The sequence below is a fragment of the Callorhinus ursinus genome, unplaced genomic scaffold, assembly GCF_003265705.2.
Source record: "Callorhinus ursinus isolate GAN/ISIS: 27379988/994484 unplaced genomic scaffold, GSC_fseal_2.0 scaffold1, whole genome shotgun sequence".
In the NCBI taxonomy this organism is placed as follows: Eukaryota; Metazoa; Chordata; class Mammalia; order Carnivora; family Otariidae; genus Callorhinus; species Callorhinus ursinus.
This window is the reverse complement of record NW_027397063.1, coordinates 77860413-77883182: the sequence shown is the minus strand read 5'-3', so window position 1 is coordinate 77883182 and position 22770 is coordinate 77860413. Positions and strand designations below refer to the sequence as shown.

General features: G+C 38.6%; 1 protein-coding gene across 7 annotated transcripts in view; it reads left to right on the top strand.

Annotated features, from left to right (window-relative positions):
- The window catches only part of KCNMB2 (potassium calcium-activated channel subfamily M regulatory beta subunit 2), a 226203-nt gene that overhangs the window by 188335 nt on the left and 15098 nt on the right, over positions 1-22770 (top strand). For all 7 annotated transcript variants that reach the window (XM_025869473.2, XM_073896989.1, XM_073896976.1 and 4 more), the window contains 2 exons: positions 6348-6470; positions 20712-20882. In XM_025869473.2, coding sequence (XP_025725258.1) covers positions 6415-6470; positions 20712-20882 — 227 coding nt within the window. In that variant the 5' untranslated portion in view covers positions 6348-6414. The remainder of the gene's footprint in view (positions 1-6347; positions 6471-20711; positions 20883-22770) is intronic.

Here is a 22770-nt window from a genome sequence, read left to right as displayed (position 1 = left end):
CCTGTTAGAAGGCATTGTCCAGAGACTTTTCTTTTTTTTTTAATTTTATTTTATTATGTTATGTTAGTCACCATACAATACATGAGGAAACGATCCACAATTCACTGTTTTCGTATAACACCCAGTGCTCCACGCAGAATGTGCCCTCCTTAATACCCATCACCAGGCTAACCCATCCCCCCACCCCCTCCCCTCTAAAACCCTCAGTTTGTTTCTTGGAGTCCATAGTCTCTCATGGTTCATCTCCCCCTCTGATTTCCCCCCTTCATTTTTCCCTTCCTTCTCCTAATGTCCTCCGTGCTATTCCTTATGTTCCACAAATAAGTGAAACCATAGGATAATTGACTTTCTCTACTTGACTTATTTCACTTAGCCTAATCGCCTCCAGTCCCATCCATGTTGATGTAAAAGTTGGGTATTCATCCTTTCTGATGGCTGAGTAATATTCCATTGTATATATGGACCACGTCTTCTTTATCCATTCATCTGTTGAAGGGCATCTCGGCTCTTTCCACAGTTTGGCTACTGTGGACATTGCTGCTCTGAACATTGGGGTGCATATGGCCCTTCTTTTCACTACATCTATGTCTTTGGGGTAAATACCCAGTAGTGCAATTGCTGGGTCATAGGGTAGCTCTATTTTTAATTTTTTTGAGGAACCTCCACACTGTTTTCCAAAGTGGCTGTACCAACTTGCATTCCCACCAACAGTGTAAGAGGGTTCCCCTTTCTCCACAACCTCTCCAACATTTGTTGTTTCTTGCCTTGTCAATCTTTGCCATTCTAACTGGTGTAAGGTGGTATCTCAATGTGGTTTTGATTTGAATTTCCCTGATGGCTGATGATGATGAACATTTTTTCATGTGTCTGTAGCCATTTGTATATCTTCTTTTGAGAAGTGTCTGTTCATGTCTTCTGCCCATATTTTGACTTATTTGTTTTTTGGGTGTTGAGTTTGAGAAACAGTCAACAAAACAAAGAGGCAACCCACAGAATGGGAGAAGATATTTGCAAATGACACTACAGATAAATGGCTGGTATCCAAGATCTATAAAGAACTTCTCAAAGTCAAGAGACTTTTCAAGAGTAGTCCCCCAAATGATACTAACATTTAGGGGGCAGATAGAGAAACAGGAACCCAACAAAGAAATGGAAGGAGCAGCTAGAGAGTGAGAAAGAGAAACAAGAGAGCATTGTCCTATGCGTCAAGTTTGTAAAGCATTTTTAGAAGTAAGAAATGACCAACAATATTAGGATCAAATTCAGTAAGCTGAGCAAGTTAAGTAAGATGTGAAGAGACAAGTAACTATTAGATATGCCCACTGGGAAGTCACAGCACCCTTTAGAAAGAGCAGTTTTGGTACAGTGAATGTTGATTTATTATCCTGACTCCTCCATAGATGGTGCACTCCTTGGAAGCAGATAAACGGTGGCTTGGTGCCCCCATCACCCAGTACAGTGCCTGGCACCTACAAGACACTTAAGAAATGCCACCAAATGGACACCCAAATGAATTAAAACAAAACATACTAGTTTATTTTGAGAATAAAACATCCCTAAGACATTTAAAACTACTCTTAAGATGGACCAGTGTTTTCTAAATTCAATCACTAGGTCTAAAATTATCACCATACATTTGGCTTCTCCCACCAAAGGCCCTGAAGACAAAACAACTCAGTTCCTATGGAGAACATATAATTTGCCATCTGCAAAGATAAAGTGTCACAGATTAGAAGCATTCCTAAATTTCTGTGCTCAGAGTGACCTTTTAAGTTGCTGCTGTGATGTCATTAGTGTTACAATTTTACGCAAGATTAGACATGTAATTATGTGTTAAATAGTTCTGCTGGCTCCTGCTTGCTGTTTAATAAAGCAGAGTGCATTAAGAGCATCCCATATGCATAGCTCAAGGCCACTGACGCCAGAAAACTGCAACCGCATGCTCTTTCCCTGCCTCATATGCCACTTGTCCTTGTGGCTGTCACCTCAAGGCCTCGACATGGATACCAGTGGAGAAGCCACTGCACAGAGTAGGACTCAGAACTGTTACTCCCCTGATGAAGCTTCTAGAGACAGGAGGAGTCTCCATAAAGGATTCAAATGAAATGAAATCAGAACCTGAGCGTTTGTAACAATTGTTTCTCACCCTGGCTGCAACCACGATGCAGAATGCCCGAACAGCTTTTTTCAAAATTCCAATGCCAGGGCCCCACCCCAAAGGTTCTACTGGTCTGGCTAGAGACCCAGTATTTTTTAGACATTTCCCCAGATGATTGTAATGTATGGCCAGGGTTCAGGGACGCTCTCTTTCTGCTCTTCTTGCTCAGGATAGGTATCAGAACTTAATGTGAATGAGGAAGTACTTCAGATTTTATTATCTTTGTATCTGAGAAAACTGTTTTTCCTCTATTGAGAGCCACTGACCCATAGGAAAAAAAAATCAATAATCTCGATGTACAAGTACAAAACAAGTTAATTGGATTTTTTTTAAAAAAAGATTAAAAAATCCAGTCCATTTGCCATCAAAACTAATAACAGAGGAAAAAAGAAAGAAACTGATGTTTAGTATGTTCCTACTATGTGCCTTGATCCTACTTTAGGTATTTTGCATCTGTTATTTCATCAATCCTCCAAGCAACCCAGAAAAACAAATGTCACCATTCCCAGTTTTACAGCTGAGGAAACAAGGACGTAGTGGTGTTCAACTGACTTGTCTGAAGTCACATAGTTGGGAGGTGGTGATGCCAGGAGGCAAACAAACGCATAGGCCCCATCTGGCTCTCCTGGGACCATGCTGCCTTTCTAAAGAAAATCTTACTGGATGATAATTCAGCGAGCAATAGAACTTTCTGCCCAAGTCACTGAAAAAAGACAGAGGGAGCAGGAGAGTCAGGAGAAGGAGCAAGAGGAAGTGGGAATAGGAAGGGGGAAGGACATCTGGAGCTCAGGGAAGGGTCAGGAAGGAGCCACAGCTGCACCCAGGAGCAGTGATCCCAACGCAGGAGGCCAAAGTCATATCGACAGTCATGTTTTCAAATGGATAGTGAGATGGTCGGGCAGCAAACATAACCAGGGTGGCGTTGTGTGAACTGCATTGTGCCATAAAGGTGCGTAAGGAGCAGCCCTGCCCTGCATTACCCACAGACTAGCAGGGGAGGCAGATTTGTGTACAAGCAGGATACAGCATGCTTTGCTCTAACAGAGGTTGAATACCAAGAATTAAGAGCAGAGTGGAGGAAGCTGCCAACCTGGGTCAAAGAAAGGCTTCACAGAAGAGGTGACATCTGAGCCAGCCCCGGAAACAAAGGCTTTCATTCACCAGGTGGGGAAGAGAGGCAGAGAGAAGGTGCAAATTGAGTCGAGGAAGTAGAAACCCACGAGGGGTGTGCTTGAGCAATGGAAAGAGGCCCTTTATAGTTTCTTGACCCAAAGAAATTGTTACAGTCTCACGGATAAACTGCTTTCATCCAAGGCTGAGATAGCATCTTTTAGGGTTGCTGGTTTTCGGACTTCATTCATCTGCAGTCATATGGTCCTGGCTCTGCCAGGTTCACTGCAAGTCCTAGGTCCCTTCATGATGGAATTGGATCCAGGCTGCCTCGCGCTGCCCACAGCCCGTGTCTCCGCTAACGCAGAACTCTGCTGATGCTAGGATTCCAAATTACAAAGTTGTAGAAAGTGTCTTTTTGTCTCTTTATCACTTTCCTTATCACAACTCAAATGAGATGTTCCTTGTCTTAGAAAGTGAGCGGAGTTGAGGTAATTATGTAACAGTTCAGGAGGACTGCCTTTGAGCCGAGAAAACCTCCAAACCAGCTTCCATTAACATATCCTGGGTGTTTTTTTGAAGCCTGGAAATTTTTTCAACTTCCACAGAACCTTTATACCGTTGTCCTTAAAGCAGCTACTCCCTTTAATTTTAATTAACAACAAACCTAGCAGGGTTTAAATAATAGTTTGTCTTTATGAAAGAAAACTGGGCTGGAGAAACTCCAAATCCACTTATTGGACTAACCCGAGGAGTCATTAACTCCTTTCCAACAAGCTTTAGACAGTTAATTAGAATGAATACATCTTTCATCTTCCCCTTTCCATATCGTCTTAAAACAACAGAGCAAGGGTGCCACACTAGAATAATGACACATAGTCTGAAAGTATCCTAAATATATTAAGATCATTGCAGCTCCTTTCCCTTGGAATGATTTCAAAGCATTTATAATATGTATGGTGTGTCTATGAAATGCTGGTTAATAACGAGTAACAAGGCAGGACCTCAGTAATCTATTGCTTTACTTTAACTCAAGATTGTGTCACTTTTCCGTCTACTCCACATCCTTAGTCCTTTAGGAGTGACTAAGGTGAGCAGAAGATTCCGCCAGAGTCAGTGTTGAAATAACTTCCTGGAAGTTTAAGTCAATCCTCATTCTTATGGAGTAGGTCATTCAACGTAGATTCAAATCATTCTAATTTCCTGAAGGCTAACTGGCTTTAATAATGGATTTAATCTCTATCTTATTTTATATGTTTTAAGGATCTTCAAAAAGGAACATAACTAACTAAATATCTCAGATCCAGTCATTTAAAGAGCTAGCAGGTTCTACTTCTAAGCCCTTCTAAAACTGGTGAGGGCATCTGTTTAGGTGTATCCTTTAATTCCCACCATTTATCCTAGGAGACCAGGGATGGGAGGATGACTTCTTGCATCTATATGGGTTACCAAGCCCCTGCTATCCTCTTGGCCTCTGTTCCGTCTATCTCCGATGCTGACCCCAGGGTTGCAGAAGGAGATCTATTCCTAGACCTAATCCCAGAAAGGCAGTACACAATGCCTTGAATATGCCTAGATTCATTCTGCCATTTCCTGAATCACAAAATGTTGGAACTGAGAGCAATCGTAAAGGTTCTCTGTTTCACACTTTCTATGTTACAGATTAAAAACAGCCAAGCCCTAGTAAAGTTAAGTGACTTTCTTAAGGCCACACAGCTAGGTAGTGACAAAATTGGGCCTCTAGCCAACTACTCACTCTAAGACCATTGCTCGGCCCTTGCTGCTCAGTGTTTTCTGCAGACCTTCAACATCAGCATCACCTGAGAGCTGTTAGAAATGCAGAAACTCAGGCCCCACCCCAGACCCCACTGAATCAGAATCCCCATTGCTATAAGATCCTCCAGGTAATTCATATGCATGTTACAGTTTGAGAATCACTGGGCTAAGACCATAATATATCTTTCTACAGAGAGCATGAAAATTGGAAGCAGGCAGACATTGGTTTTGGAGCATGGCTTCACTTTTTCTAAATCTGAGCAAATATCTCAATCTCCTGGAATCATCATTCATAATCTGGAAATAATAGCACCATCCACCTTGCAGTTTTCATAATATCAGCACAACATAAATGTATGCATATACATCTCATGATATATGCATAAATAATATATGCAAAGTGCCTGACATGTAGTAGCTAATATATCATATAATAGCTAATATTTCCAGTCTCATGCCTCCCGTTAATATAGTGTTCAACCAGAAGGAAAGCCACAAGTGATTGTGAATCATGAAGAAATCACTTTCCTTCCTTCCTTTGTTCTATTAGCTCAATATTATTTTAACTTTCAGATGTGATTACAATTTCTATGAGATTTCATGTTTCTAAATCCCTAGAAAATGGTTATTATGTAGAAAATAAATTATAATAGCTAACTACTTTCAGTGCTATGCTTGGAGATGAAAAAATTAAACCCATAAGCCAAATCCTAACCAAGAGAATACAACATTCCTCCAAGAGCTTGACTCTGGATCCTATAAACTTAGCCTCTGGGAGCCAGAGAGTATCTGCTTCATCTTCTGCTTCTGTGACTTCCTCAGATACTCGGCCACCATGGAACAAACCCACAGCTTTGGCAACAGCAGAGCATATTTAAAAGATGATGTTTTGTCACCAATATGTCACACCTGTCAGCATCAAGGAAAACAGTTTGAATAGGAAAGGAGAAATAGAATTTTAGTATCTAAATCTGAACCAAAATTTTGGAAAAATACAGTGTACTACAGGGTGTGAAACCATACGAAAATTAGATTTGTGGGGAAGGAATATGATGCTAACATCATTAGAAAGCCATGTTTCCCTATGGCGGTGGCTCTCAACCCTAGCAGTGCGTTAGAAACAATGAGGAACCTTTCGAAAAACTTGATTTTAATGTGCAGCCAGGGTTGAGAAGCACTGCTCTGTAGCAACAGAAACCTGGCCTTATTTAAGAGAGTCAGTCCACTAAAGCTATTGGTTGCTGTTGATACAGAGTTCCCAAACTTAAGGTAATGGATTTAACTTCAGTGTGTTCCCATCTAGGTCTTTCCGCCATTCCTCCAGGACTTCCACCATAAGGAAAGGAGCCCCTGGACCAACATCCTCTAAGATGTTTATATGGACCAGTGGCCGGACCTCTTCATCTTACAGACATGATGAGAAAAGGTAAATCACGGGGATTCGGGGGCTTTTCAGAATCATTTAACCTGACTACCCAGCCAGTAGGAAAGCATGAGGCAACTGAGCTTTGTGTTTCACAAGTGTTAACGTGAGGTGGGCTCTACACCGAGGGAGTAGGCTTTCTGAAACTTTGGCCTTTCCCCTTGCACTCTCTGTGCAGTTTTGCAAGGGCTGTTCCTTGTCAGAAATGCCCTTCACCCGTGCACATCCACACCCACTCATCACTTGGCTAGCTCCAGTCCTGCTTTCAGATATCCATTCACTCACAGCCTCCCACCGTCCTCTTGACCAGCACAGACTTTGTGGTTTACTCGCCTTTGAATTTCCAGCCCCCACCACTGCACCCGGCACACAGTAAATGCTCAGTAAATACTGAACCAAAATGATGAAAGTTGCATTTCAAGGACATACGGCAGGGAAGGAAAGCAGAAGCTATGTGAGGATGAAAAGAGGAGGGACAAGTCCATAGAGCCCTCAAAGTCCTTAGAAGAATAGTCTGGGGTAAGGGAGGAATGCAGGACTGAGAAGAAAGATTGAAAGGCAAAGGCAATGTTCATAAAAGACAAAATGACAATTACACAGCTCAGTCCAGCTCCCCGCCCCCACCTGGGTTTAGGGAATAAATCTATTCATAAAATTCTCTGGCCATTTTTAAATATTCGTTTTTTTCTCCATTTGTTTTCTTCTCCTTCTCTCTTTTCTCATTGACCTTACACTATTTCTTGGGTTTGGTGAAGTTTAAAACACACTATCTATACCAGCATATTGCAACTTTGCAGAATCCAATAGAAACCAGGCTTGATAAATGGTGCTGGACACAAGAAGGGACCTGAGGGAGGTTTACGTGAATGCAGTTTTGAGAAGAGGTACTTTTATTTTTCCTTTTAAAGTATTACCCTACAGAGAAAATCCTTTGAAAAATTTTGAAACCAAAATTGTTCTTTGCAGTAACTATATATCACAGCAAAAAAAAACTTGGAAGCAACTTTAGTATTTATAATAGAAAATCTGTTAAATAAATCATGGAATGTAATATATCACTTAGCACTTAAAAATGCTTTGACATAATAGTAACTGAAAAATCAAGTTGAAAAATTACATACAAACTATGATTGCAGCAACAAAAATATATATATATAGGAGAAAGCTGGGAAGGAAAAACATGTTTTTCAGTTCTCCATTTTCCAAGTCCTTTGTAATGTGTTATACTATCTTAATTATGGGAAAAAGAATGATATGATGTTTAAGTAAAATTACAGCCCAGAAGGCAACTAGCATTTGAACAAAGTCCTAGTGCTCATCACAACACAAGATCAACTGAAAATTCCCTATCTTTGTTCATCTCAAGGTTTCCACATGCTTTTTCTCAATGCTTAATCAAGTTATTTTTCATTTGCTTTCAAGCCAAGTAAGTGAATCCTCTTTCAGCAAGATCTTTACTGTAAGACTAAAACTTGGTGTGTCATTTGAAAATTCCATATTTTGCATGTCATCTCATTTCCTAAATAAAAGAAAAAAGCCCACCGACGTGTGATGGTGAAAAATGGCAGAGGTTTTGTTTCCCTACAGCAATATTGTGACTTTCAGTGGCTAGCCTGTCTGAGGTTTTGAAGACTTCATCAGAGCAGGTGAAGTGTGATTTATTTCACCCTCTATTTATTCTCATTGAATAATTTAATTAAGTATATTTTGATATATATATAACTTTTTTACAAAAAGCTTAACACCTAAGAAGCAATTACTATATATTACATGTTTTACATAAACTGCTCTCTTCATTTATAAGATAGAGATTATTGTGTCCATTTTACAGATGGGGAAGCTGAGGAGCAGAGATTTTAAATAACTTCCCAGGGTCTGACAACTAGCCAGTGATGGAATCAGAATTTGAACTCAAGGTCATATTCTCTCTCCCCTGCATCCAACCCATAGCTTACATAGGCTCTTTCAAACATGAGACACTTGGAGCAGCAGTCAAGGTCCAAGCCTGCAGGGGAGAGACTGTGTTAAATTACAGCTGAAAATTGCATATCAGAGGAGAGATAGTAAACATGTGGATATGATATATGGGCAATGTTTGTGGAGTTAAAGGTAGCCAATAATTAGCTTCATATTCTACACCATTAAAATTATATGAAACTCTTAAATTACTTACTTTCATTTTTTATTTTCAAATTATGATTCCAGTAACTATGAGATTTAAAATAATTACAATACTGACTATAAGAAATAATTTTCAGCAAGCTTTATTTATGGGGTAGAAATGCCAAGGCCCGTGAAATCAATCCGCCTGGTTTTAGCCTTGAAAGTCAAAGACAAATGGAAAAACAGCCAATGGATACAGCAACAGAATCTGCTACTAAGCCAGTATCCTTAGTTTGACGTTGGTTCATTCGTCTGTACCTCTCCCTTGACCACACCTTCACCTTCACTGCCTAAGTCAAGACTCTTGTAGGATAGGACTCAGATTCTAAAAGCGATTTGGAACAGCATCTATTGCTCTCTTAAGATGCTCTTAGTGGCAGTGATCATGGTGATAATGAAGGTGATGATGGCTGATAATGAGTCTAGATAATTAAGGTCCTCAAGTTAATTACTTGGAAATAAATTACCTACATTGTCTGGCAGCACTGCCCAGAACTGCTGGTAATTGCTCCACCTTCACTTTCTTGTTCTGCAAACCTGGCCTCTGTGGGTCTGTCTGGCTTTTGCAGCTGGGTTCCTACAGCAATCCCAGAGGCCAGGCAGCCAGAAGTCCTCAGCTCCACTCCACACCACCTCTTTGCCAGACCACAGCCAAGCTTGTCAAGATACGGGCTTCCCTAGGATTCCTCAAAAGCTGGAACATCAGGAAGTAGCCTACAGACAGGCAGAGCAACCAAGTGGAAGGAAAAGTCCACTGGAAATTCTGAAACCAAATGTCTTATGGCTCAAGGGAAGTTGAAGGCAATTCCGCATTTTTTTCATTCGTTGAATTCAGAGGCGGTCCTTGTTCTGATCGTCTGTATATGCAAAACCCTGATTTCTATCCTTACCCTGCATTCCACACACGAGCAATATGAGCGAATACTTTTTCATCTCTGGGCAAATTTCTTTGTTAGGTGAGCTTAGTTTAATCCCTAAATTGCAGGCGGCAAAATAAAACAGCAGCAACAGTAACTCATTCAGAATTTAAAGAAGGGAGAGTTTATCGGCTAAGGACATTACAGCTGAGTTTTTATCAAATATTCTTCGGATTGTTTTTATTGAATAGTGAGCTGATATAAAGGAATTTTTATCATGTTAACACACAAAGGATGATGAAATAATAAGCATCTGAGTACCCTTCATTAAGGTTAAAAAAATAAAACAATCAGAATTTTTTAAGCCCTTGAGGATACTTCCCTAATAGCACTCTTCTCCCTTTCCCAGCCCCTATCCAGAGATAACCACCTTCCTGAATTTTCTGTTTATCATTCCCTTGCTTTTTCTTCTTGAGTTTATCACATTTGAATCTTTAAACAATATATTGTTTACTTCTGAACGTTTGGAGAATTTATGTAAATGGAATCATGGCTTATGAATTACTCTGCAACTGACTTTTTCCATCAAACATTATGTTTCTATGATCTATCAGTGCTGGTGTGAGTAGCTATAACTCCTTTTCTCTGCTGTGTAGTACGCTATTATATGAATATACCACCATTTAGTCATCCAGTCTATCGTTAATTGACATTTGCATTATTTCTAGTTCTTTTTGTACCAACAATGCTGCTAGAATCCCTCTTGTCCATATCTCCTTTTATACTTTGTACCAGTAATTCTTAGGATATGTACCTAATTTAGGAATATTTGGTTCAAAAGTATGCACAGCTTCCACTCTACCAGGTAATGCCATTGCTTTCCAAAGCAGCCATTAATGTGATTTCATCGCTCTACAACCTCGCCTAGGGTTTTCAGATTTTTAAATTTCATTAACCAAGAGGGCACTGTGCTTTCAATTCCCATTTCTCAGATTACTAATAAGACTTAGCCTATTTCCCTTGTTTCCCTTCTCTTTTCTGTGGAGTACCTATTCAAATATATAGTCATATTTTTTTGTCTTTTTCTTATTGATTTGTAGAAATTCCTTGTAAAAATTTATATTAACCCTTTGTCTGTTTATTGTGCACAAATAGCTTCTCCCAGTTTGATACTTGCTTTCACTTTCTTTATGGTGACTTTTCATAAACATGTGTTTATGTGTTCTTATTTTAATGTGTTCTAAGTTAGCAATTTTTTTGAACATTTTGAAATCCCTTCCTACTCCAAGTTCACAGTCTCTTTAACATTTTGTAGGTTTGCCTTTCACAAGCAGATCTTTGACTTTTGAGTTTTGTGAAGTAGGCATCCAATTTTTTTTTTCTCTGTGGGTAACCAGTTGGCCCAGCACCTTTTATTAGATAGGATATCCTTTCCCCAGTGATCTAAAAGCACACAGGCATCATATATTAGGTATGTGTATGTGGAAACCTAATATATATTAGGTTTCCACATACACATGGATGTTTCTGGATCTCCATTTTGTTTCACTGGTCAGCTTTGTCTGCCTCAGACAGACACCACCCTTGAGCTTACAAATTTTATCTTTGTAATAATCTTGACACCTTACAGAACAAGTCACCTACCTGTTCTTTTGTACTCAGGAGTATATTTGCTATCCTTAGATGTTTGTACTTCTGTATAAATCTTAGAACCAGCTCGTCAAGTCATACGTACCCTGCTTGAAATTTTTATTGAATTTCCTGAAATTTTACTGGAATTTTATGAAATCTATTAATCAACTTATGGAAAATTTGCATCCTTATGTATCAAGTCTTTCTCTGAATATAATTAATCTCTACATTGATTTGTCTTCCCTAATGTCTCCCAATAAAGTTTTATAATTTCTCTAAAGAGAACTTGCACATAGATCATTAGATTTATTCCTAAGTACTCCTAAGTACTGATTTTTTAATGTTTAAATTGTATTTTCTACTTTTACAGGCACATGGGAAGGGAAATGATATATCAACTTTTATCTCAACTATGCTAATTTTCTAATTAATTGTAACAATTTATCTATAGATTCTTTCGTATTTTCTTCATAGTCATATCATTAGTGAATAATACATTTTTGCTTCTTTTTATCAGTAAATAAACCATTTATTTATTTTCTTTCCATATTATGCTATGCCATATATTAAATAAAACAGACAATAGTGTAACATCTTTGCTTTGTTCCTGCTCATAAAGAGGATCCTTTAAACATTCCACCATTAAGTATCAGGTTTACTATAGGTATTTCCTCTATACTCTTCACCATATTAAGAATGTTCCTATCTATTTCTAATTCAGTAAGAGTTTTCATCATGAATGGATGTTAAGTATTATCAAATATGTTTCTCTTCATATAATGGTAACCCTTTAATATGTTTATATAATATGTAACACTAGTAGATACTCAAATGATGACCAACATTATATTCCTGGGATAGCCCCAAGTTGATCGCGATGTGTTTTAACTTTTATGTATTGCTAGATTTAGTAAGCCAACTTGTTTTTTAAATTTTTGCATTTATGTTTATGAATGAAATTGGTCCATAATTCTCCTTTTTGTGTTGTCTTATTTGCTTTTGGCATCAAAATTTGCTAACCTCATAAATAGGTTGTATAACATTCCATCTTCTTCTATACTCCAGAATGATTTGTATGATATAGGTAGAACTCACCTATAAAACATCAGAGCCTGGTATTTCCATTATGAGGATATTTTAAATTTATGGTTCTATTTTTTAATAATTTAGAACTGTTTAGATTTTCTACTTATTTCTGAATCAATTTCAATAAGCTATATATTTGTAAGAATTTGCTGTATATTTCAATAAATTATGTATTTCAGAGTTTTCAATGTCTTGCTATAAAGTTGCTTTAAATATCTTCTATTGTCTTTCTAATCCATGCTGTATGTATCTATGGTTTTTTAATTCTTAATATTTTTTTGGCCCTTCTCTATTTTATTCTTGATCAGTCTTGTCAGAGATTGGTCTATATCATTAGTCTTTTCAAAAAATTAATTTTGAATTCATTGATCCTTTAATATAACTTATCTTCTATTACTTATTATTTCCCTCTTATATTTTCTTTTAATATATTCTCTTAATCTTTTTATAACTCCCTAAGTTAGATGCCTAGCGTATTAATTTTCAGGTCCCTTTATTATCTAGTACAGGCATTTAATATTATACATTTCTAACTATGTATTGGTTTAGTCACATCCCATTGGTCACTCTACAGTGTTTTTATTAAGTCCTGAATAGATCCTAAATTATCACATTTTATTCTATGACCCATGAGTTCTTTGGAACTTGATTTTTATTTCCATATATAGAGCCATTCTAGTTATTTTGTTGTTGTTGTTACTTATTCTTATAACATTATTGCAATAGAGCCAAATCATGTGGTCAACATAAAGGTAATACTTCTCAAAGGTGCTTTAGGTTATAAGGATACCTTAACTTATCTAAATGATTCACATAATTTTCTCTTTCCTTCTATATTTTTCACTAAGGACTCTTTAATCAATTCCAATGTGCTAGTAGATCAGGTAAAAAATAAATAAGAATTGAAAATTAAGATATCACTGGGAAATTGTGTGATCTGGTAAGTTAAAGGCAGGACTAAAAAGAAATAACTCCTACTTTTGTTTCTATAATTTTGCTCTCATCTTTTGTCTATTATTCATAAAATAATCTTACAAGACTTCCTGGGAAGTCCTGTGGATTAATAAGTTCACAGTAACATTAGGTTCATGGACAAAACCTTTCGAATTAATGACTATATTAAATGTGACTGTCATTTGTTCCCAAATTCAAAGCACATTTCACCCAATGGAATGTATACTTTAAAAGATTGGAAACAGAATAATAATTCAATTAATCAAACTGGACTGCATAAAAATGCACCTCCTAGCTCAAGGGGAAAAAAACGTGAAATCTGGAACTAATAGAAGAGGACATACATATGAAGAAGCACATCTCAAAAAGTCTTTGGAAGTCTTTCATGGACAAAAGGCAGAACAATGGCTGTTTTAATCAACGCCACTCCCAGTCTGCCACGTGAGATAGCGGGTTTAGAGTTCCTGGAACAGAAATATATAGCAACTCTGCTCATTTCAGCTCAGGTGGCACTCAGCAATCCACTGCCCCACAGAATCACCCCCATAGGATCTAACAGAAGACACCTTCCCTTGAAATCTAGAAATGAGAGCTAGTAGTGCCCGGAAAGCTTGAAGTTTTTCTGGAAAGAATATTAAATTTGTTGGTGGTAGAATCCAATGGGCACTGATAGGAGAAAAAAAAAAAAAAGCCAGGAGCCTGTTCTAGCCATGGTTCTCTGGTTCATTCGGTTTCAACTGACCATTTAGCCTCCTTATGCTGGCTACCTCACAACCTAAACATATTGTAGTCATTTCTAGCCCACATAAAAGGAACATATGTTGTAACCGTAATAAATGCAAGAGACTGAGCCTGCAAAGATGAATGTGGTCTGGCTCTAATTCTTAAGCAACTCAGTATTCATTAGGCCAAAATGATGTAAATATAAATATTCAGTATGTTAATTATTATGTATGGGAGTTTCTGAAGCATCTCCCCCAAGTAACTTCAGATATACAGAATTCTTTACTTTTATTCATATCCTCTCTACTTCTCTTTTCCACACCCTCCCCAGGTCCTCTCACAGCTCTGGACCTATCTTCCTGCCCTCTGTGTTCTAGCACTCTTGGTATCTTTTGTTTCTCTGAGGAGAGTCTCATTAAAACCCACAGTGTTACTTATTCTGGACACAAGTGACGCTTGGATCTAAATTTTCATCTCCTCTGCTACTCCTTTGTTTCCATTCCTTTTTATCAAACACCTGAAACATGGGGAGTGTTTCAGAATCAGCCTCTCCCTACCTCCAGACATAAACTTTTTTAAACAACCAGCCACACTAACATGAGGGATCTTTCTAAAATACAAATGTAATTATACCATTTCATTCCTTAAATTCTTTTAATGGTTCTTCTAACTTCAGAAGACACACAAGATTCCTTACCTCTGGCCCCTGCGTATGTAACCAGCTTGCTGCCCGCCTCCCCCGCCCACCAGATCCTAGAATCCAACCACACTCAACTATTAATCTCACACATTCTGCCTGGATACCCTTCTCTTTCTCAATTGTTTGCTCATCAAAAACTCACTTCAGTCTGTTATAGGAGACTTAATCATTGCTGCTGAAATCAAGTTATGGCCTTCACTGGCACACTTCTACACCACCTTCCTGATTATAAAGCATAGCCCTGGGACAGTTTACTACCACCAATCTGTTGAATGCCCAGTTCACGGAATACCCAACACAGTAATAGTCAATTTGCCTGAAGCCACTATACAAAAAAAAAAAAAAAAAAGCCAATTATTTCAATGAATTTCTCAAATTTAGCTATGTGCCAGAAACTCAATATGATAATTGTAACCCTACATAGTTCTATGGGTTAGCACATTGCCAAACTGCACATTATGCACAGTTCAACTTCAACTTTCCCACAGCAGAGGTTCCCACCATTCTTACCCAGACCCCTCCTGTTGTAATAGCAGGACCAGAGCAGAGACAAATTGAACATTTTGTAAGATGATGTTATAAGGACCAAAAAAAAAAAACAAAAAAGACTTTTCAAATGAAACTTCACAGAATCTTCAAAAAGCTGTTAAAATTCCTGTCCAAAATTAATTACCATAACCTTATGAAGAGTTAAAAGAAACAAATTTTGGTTAATTGATAAAATTGACAAATCTATCAAATTAGTCAGTATGAAATTTGCCATAAGAATCTCAAGGATGCTAAAATGTTAGGAAAACAGCAAATGATTCTAAAAAAAGTTTTGAAAAAAATTGGTATAAACTGAGATTCTCCCAAATGAAACGCTAAATTTTTGTTATAACTATTGGAAGAATATATTTGCACACATAGTCAAGAAAGATATATCTATGAATGTATTCATAAGAATATATTTAAAAAGTGACTCAGTCTCCCTAGGAAGCTTAGCTTTGAAAAAAAGTCAAATCTTACAATGCTGCTGAAAAGAATATATTCATAAGAAAAATTTACTTTTTGATTGAATGTGTTCTTACAATATCCATAACAAAAAGGTATGCATATTCATTTACTATACTTAAGACAATACTCCTTCAAATAAGTCTATGTTAAGTGTGTAAATGTAATAAAGTAGGCAAACTATTCATTTAGGAAAGTGATCCTTCAGCAAATTGGCTCTTGGTGAATTAGCTATTCAGTAACTGATCCTTTGGCAAATGGCCCCAGAACATTGACTTGCTTCCCTTTTCTTCTCTCAAATCAATTTCATTGGTCTCTCACCCAGCTCCCTTAGGACATGTCTTACTCATTTTGTATCCCCAGAACTCAGCATGATGTGTTTCATCTTATGAGGATTTTAAAATATTGACAAATAAACAAATGAATTAATAAATACCTTTTACCCTGCCTTAACCTTGAATATTTTTTTTTCCCAGCAGGCTAACTACCAGGGGAATCTTGAATTAATAAATAACCCTTACCCTGCCTTAATCTGAATATTTTTTTCCCAGCAGGCTAATTACCAGGGGAATCCGAATTTAAATAGGGAAGACTAAGGAGAAAAATCTTACACACTTTACTCTTTCTAGCCATGTTTGTTATCACATAATCTCATAAATAATTGGTTTATGAACTATAAACTGAGTCCTAATATCAAACTTTAAGAAGCTATCCAGATATGGAGTTTGAAATGAAATTATATTGTGCCAAATTTGCTTGGGAAAAAAAGCTTTATTGGACAATTGAAAATCCGTTTCCATGCAAGATATTTTGTTATACTTGGATTTGCCTTGTAGATTTATTATCAGACTTTTGTTGGATTTGGCTTGTACATTTATTAATAACTCCCATTCACCAAAAAGATTTGGACAGAATGCTTCCTGTACATGTAGTAAAGACTGTACATATCTACTATTTGTTGCTGTCACCATCTATAAATGTTGACTTATATCCACCATATTGATTCATAGTTCACCATGAAGCCAGGACTGCCTCAACAGAGCTCAAACATACTGCTTTTCTGGAACATACCAAGGCTAGATCTGCATCAAACTTACAAATCCAAATTCATGCTCTTTACTTATTGTTGGACATCTCCCATATTCAAAACCAAATTTATAGCCATGCCTCAAACTTTTCCTCCTGAGACCTCTACTTCATTGAACCATACTGGCCTTCATTCCCTTATGTCTTTCCCTGCCCCCTTTCAGGTAGATTCATAGAGAATAAATGCAAAGAACCAAAGAGAGATAAAATACCAGCTGTGTTAGTAGTGGCACAGTAACTCCCAAAGTACAAGCTTTCCTAGTATAAAGCCTGAAATATAGCACTGAAGACAGCTTGGCATGAAAGGGCCCACCTAACTAACCATTAGCCTCAGGCTGTGAATACTGCCTTCCCCAACTGGGGCTTACTACCTGGAGAAAGGAAGGCCAAGGCATACCAGGCCTGAACAAAGCCAAGTCCAAAAGGATTTTTTAAAAATTGTGCCATACATGAATGATGATATTCAAACTCACCCAAAAGATAGACCTGGCCCCTTGACTGTCCAGGCTCTGGCCCATCTCACCAATCAAATTATTCACTCCTCCACCTGAGCTTAGGACACTATGCTTGTGAGGGAAAGGACGTACAAAGGCACCATCAGCCTCTCCCCTCTTAGCCAGAGCAGCAAAAGTCCTTTCTTGGAAACCCTGAAGAGTAAGGACATAAGAATCCCGGTTTTAACACTTTCTACCATGTCCCCAGTGATCCAAGGCGAGTACTTGGGCATAAATTTAAACTACATCCTTCTGACTTCCTCATCATCCTCTACATTCTATCAATCACCAAACCCTAAAGTTTTATCTCCACATATTTCTCCATATATCCCTTTCTCTCCATCTATCCTACCTCAATCCTATATCCAGGTCTCATCATCCTCTGCCCACACTACAGTAAAAATTTCCTAATTCTTTCTGATTTGTCTTGCTCCATTTCTAATCTAATCTCCACACTGCAGCCAGAGTGATCATTCTGAAACTCAGTTCTGATTATGTCACTCTGACAGCTTTCTGTTAACTACAGGATAAAAGCCAGCTCTTTAGAATGACTTCCAAAATCCTTCATGACCTACCACTTTTCCAAACTCATCTGTCCCATTTCCCTGGCCCCACACTCATCCCAGTAATATGAAAATGTCTGTAGTTTCTGACGGTCACCAAACAGTTGCAAATCTTCATCCCTTTGTTCATGTGATTCCTTCTGTCTGAAATCCCCTTGAGTCCCTGACTCATTTGGTTAACTTTGATTCAATCTTGAAGATTCTGCTTAAGGCATTACCTCCAGGAAGCCTTCCCTAACCTTAATGCCTCATTGCTTCCTGTCCTGCTCTCTCAGGCTAGAGGAAAATTACTCCTCTTTTGTACTCACTCTGTGAATTGCTCCATCATTGAATTCACTACCCTATGTGGATATTTATTTTCATGTCTGTCTTGGGCAGGGGCCATATCCCCAGGACCTAGAGGCTATCAGAAAACAAGATAAGTGTGTGGACTTAAACTGAGCTCTTTGTTCTCCCAAATCATTCATTCCTTAATTTATCCATGAATTCAAAAATAATTTATTGATGAATTTCATGGGTATGGCCCACCCTACTCATCCACTTTATTTTTGCTGAGTAATATTCTCATTTCCTTGATAACCTTTTGGCCTGTGTGGAAACCAATCATTTTCCTTCTTCTCTACCATTTCAGAGCATACGAAGAACATTTGTTAACCATTTCCAAACTGTGATTTGTTTTTAAATTGTGATGTGGAGTGACAGCCTAATCCTCTGGAACTGTGAGACTGCTGCTTTCCTTTGCTGGCTTCCATCTGCGGGAAATGCAAATCTCAGAGGCAGCCATCAGAATTAAATACATTCTGATAAGTAATAACCTAGTACCATCACATTACAACAGCTCTTTGAAGTCACTCAGAGACTGAGCCCGTCTCTTCCTGCCTACTACTGGCTTTGGCAGCTAATGGGCACAGATTTTTTTTTAATTCAAGTTAATAAGGAGTCAAGTTTAAAGAGCTTTGATATAAATCTTACATTTTCCAAAGGAAATCTCAGGAAACAAATGGAAAAACTTAGCGGGTGGGTGGTGGCCAGTCTATGGAAGTCAAAAACAGAGCAGAGCAGCTAGTTTGGAGGAACTGGGCTTGGGAGCTGGAGAATAGTGGAAGATACGGACTCTCAGGACTTCCGGCATTGAAGATAATGAGCAGAGAGAGTGAGAAGAGGGGGGAGGTAGGAAGAACATGACCACAGAAAGATGGCTTCTATTTAGCTATGATTCTCCTACTACAATGGGCCCACTCTTCAAGGAAACAGTAGATTTGTATAAACTACCTCATGAAGAGAACTTTAAATAACAATAAGCTAATTGGTTAATTTTACACTCTAATAATTAGATTAATAAATACCCTAAAACCTTTTGGAAATAAATATTAAGTCCATACATGTTCTCACACTTCTACAGGGAATCAAACTATCTAACAGCCAGCCCAGAATGAACTAGCCAACCAGAACGGCATGCAAACCATAAATATCAGTAAGGCCATCCTGGAGCACAAAGCAAAATAGAAGCCCTACATATACACACAATTGTACAAATAGCAGGCATCTCTTCTCTCCCCTGCCAAGTTCCTTTCTGGATTTTACTCTGGTTTCTTTTCCAAGCAACAAGAATGACTAGTGATAAAAATTTTAAAGGAAAATCTGGTTATTCTTGTGTATATTGGCTTCTTGCCTAAAGCTAAAAAAAAAAAAGGCATAAGAGTTTCTTCCTCCATTTTCAGCTTTATTTGTCTTTCTCTCTGTTCCCAGGCCCTAAATAAGGCCAGCAACTCCCCTACTCCTGAACCCCTGTACTCCAAAGCTCCCTTCTCAAAATAGAAACTAAAGGAGCCTGAGCTGCTCCTTCCCTGGTCATCTGTTTTACCAAATCCCACACTTCTCTCTTATCTCTCCAAGCATCCAGCACCCCAGCAACTTCTTTTCTGTCTTCTCCAGATCTTGTTTCAGATCCAGTCTTCCACTCAAAAGCTTTCTACAGTATTCATTTCCCTGCCATTCTGTCGTTTAGAAATTCTTTGGAAGATTGTAGCAATTTTAGGATATTTTGATGCTCCTGTCATGGAGCTATAGCCCCCCACCCCATTTTCCAATGGGAGCACTTGTTAAATGCTTCATGTCAGTCATTCTCCTGGATAATTTACTTAGGTCATCTCATTTAACCATTACTATGCAATTAAACATTATTCCCACTTTGCAGGAAACTGGGAATCAGAAAGACTGAGGAGCTTGCATTGATCACACAGGTAGTAAGTGGGGAAATCGGGTTTTGAACTCAGGAGCCAGTTTGGTCCAATCTCATGTTCTTTCTTACCCTAAGTTTCTGCTCTAAAATAAAAAAACAAAAGTACTAATAAAACTATCCAAAGTTATGGAGTCTGGCCCTGACTGGCAATTTTCAAAACTCAATCAAGTGTTTAAACCTATAAAAAAAAAAAGACTGGGTCACCACTCCACATTTTCACATTGCTTATAAATCTCAAGTCAACAGAGCCCTAAGCAACCTTAAGCTTGAGAAAAATATTAACCAAAATAACTTCTGTCTATTACTACTGAAGGGAAATAAGGTATTAAGTTGATAGATTTCTGATGTCTACTGCCATTTATTTGAATTAATGCTCCATTAGGTATTCAGAGAGTATAAAAAGATCAGTGATGACCAGCTGGAGGTTAAATGGCAAATCCAAAGCAGTATTTTAAGAGTTGAAGGGAGTGCTTTCTTTCTTTAGATTTAAGAGAAGGAAAAAGTATTTCCAATTAGACATGGGCCCCAAGTAAAGAAGGGTGACTTTTTCTGCTCAAGGTTGGTGCATACACGTGTGTGTTGGGAGGCAACTGTCAGTCACATGCTGGGATCTGATTGCATTCAGGTAGGTTTGGAGGGCTCCTCTAGGCCTCTCTACCCTAGGAAGGCATGGGCAGAGACTTACCCACTCTTTAGGGGTGTGCTCATTAACTGTGAACTTCATGTAAGACTGTATTATTTTCAACCTCAGAAATATTTACCAAAAAATCAGGGACCATGACCTCCTGGACAAAAGGAAAACTGTCACAGCACTGAAGGCAGGAGAGGACCGGGCCATTCTCCTGGGACTGGCCATGATGGTCTGCTCCATCATGATGTACTTTCTGCTGGGAATCACACTCCTGCGCTCATACATGCAGAGGTAATGCCATTGGGTTGTTGGGACACGGTCATTGGTCTTCCCCTTCTCCTTCCTCTCCCATAGCTTATCTGCCCCCAAGGTCCTCTTCCTCACCTTCTTTCCCAATAAGTACTTTGAACAGTTCCTGGCATGTAATATTTTTAATAATGTTATCCAATAATAACGATAAGAGTAGTTCTGTGTATAGGCTGCCTACTATGTGCAGGGACTTTCCAGACATGACTTGCTTAATGCTCATGAATACTTTATAAGGGAAGTTCAATATGAATACACTCATTGCCAAAATGGCCAAACTGAGGCTCAAGATAGTTATAATTTGCCTGATATCACACGACGATAGCATATGGCAGAGATAAGATTCAAACCCACATCCCACTCATTCCAGAGTCCCTCTTCTTGCCTCTTCCCACCTTTGTTCTCCACCATTGTTCCTTTTCTAGCCCACGCCCCTCTTCATCACCCCACACCTCGGTGGTTCTCAACTGCACATTTATATTTTCTGAGAAACTTTAAAAAACACTGATGCCCAGCACCCCCACCATCGCCCCCAGAAGGTCAGATTTAATGGTCTGTAGTGGGACCCAGTTACCAGTATCTTTCAAAGTTCCCCCCAGTGATCCTAATGTGCTGTCAAGGCTGAGAAACACTGCTATGCATCAACTTTTAACAATAACAGAGTCTGAACCCTTTTCATTTTAATATTTGCCCTAGGTTTACTGAATAGATAGGGAGGCCATTAAATACTGAAACAGCAAGTGTACTTCCCCCTGAGCGAACCGCATGATAAATCCCCACAGCCTCTCTAGCTAACTGTTGTCCATAAATTGGACACTTTGAGCACAGGGCAGCCTGGCATTGCTGTAACTAATGGGGAAAGTCTCACAGTGGCTCAGCTTAAAGAAACGAGGCCCTTTCCAATGAAAAATTGAGATTTCGCTCTGAAAGAGAATCAAGCGATTTTGTGGCATTCATTTCTCCGCCTAAATTAATACTTTCGTTTTAGAAGCAAAATGTAGCAGAAATACAGTAATTTGCTAAAATTAAGTCATCATCTTCCCCGTTTGTGGCTGCTCCGCGCTGTGTCTCTGATGTCTTCAGCTGTGCTTCTTCTCAGGGAAAGCGCTGACGCCTCAGGCCTGAGTGTTCACTCATCCCCAAACCGCCTTCAGATCTTCACACCTGCTTAGAACCATCTGAGATTTTTTTCCCCTTTGTATAAGCAAAATCTGACCATCCATGCCCTAGGAAAATACAACTTGCCACACCGGAGGGGGCAAGGGCTAATATCCTGGCCTGGCATGAAGTCGGACATGAAAAGGGAAGTCAACACATGTCCAGCCAACGGAGGGGGTATTAATCTGCAAAGAAAATGTGCTGTTTTCTGATCATTCTGGTAATCAGCTTATACCCAGAAGTAAAACTTTGATTGCCAGCGTGTCACTTCTTAATCACAAATATTATCCTTGATCATAAAATTATAAGTATTTTGGAGTGAAAACTAACCAATGGGCAGCTGGAGGGTTTTTTTTCCTTTTTTTGATCTTTCTAATAGAGGTTCCTAGGGCACTGACATGAACCCATTATCTCCATAGAAGGGTCTCTTTGCCACTGTTTTCAAAGGGAGGCAACACAAAGCCATGGAATGAGCCTGGGTCTTCGAGAAATACAGGAGTGGGTAGAATGACTGTTTCCATCACTTACTAGCTGTGTGCCCTTACCCGTTTCCTGATTTCTCTGACCTTCACCTTTTAAAAAAGTTAATACCACCTTACAGAGTTTTGGCAATGTATATAAGCACCAAGTAGGGTGAAGACAGATGCCACAAGTGATTGCTTTTGGTACAATAAAAGGGTGGAGTTACCTTTTCTCCCTTATTAGAAAGACTGTA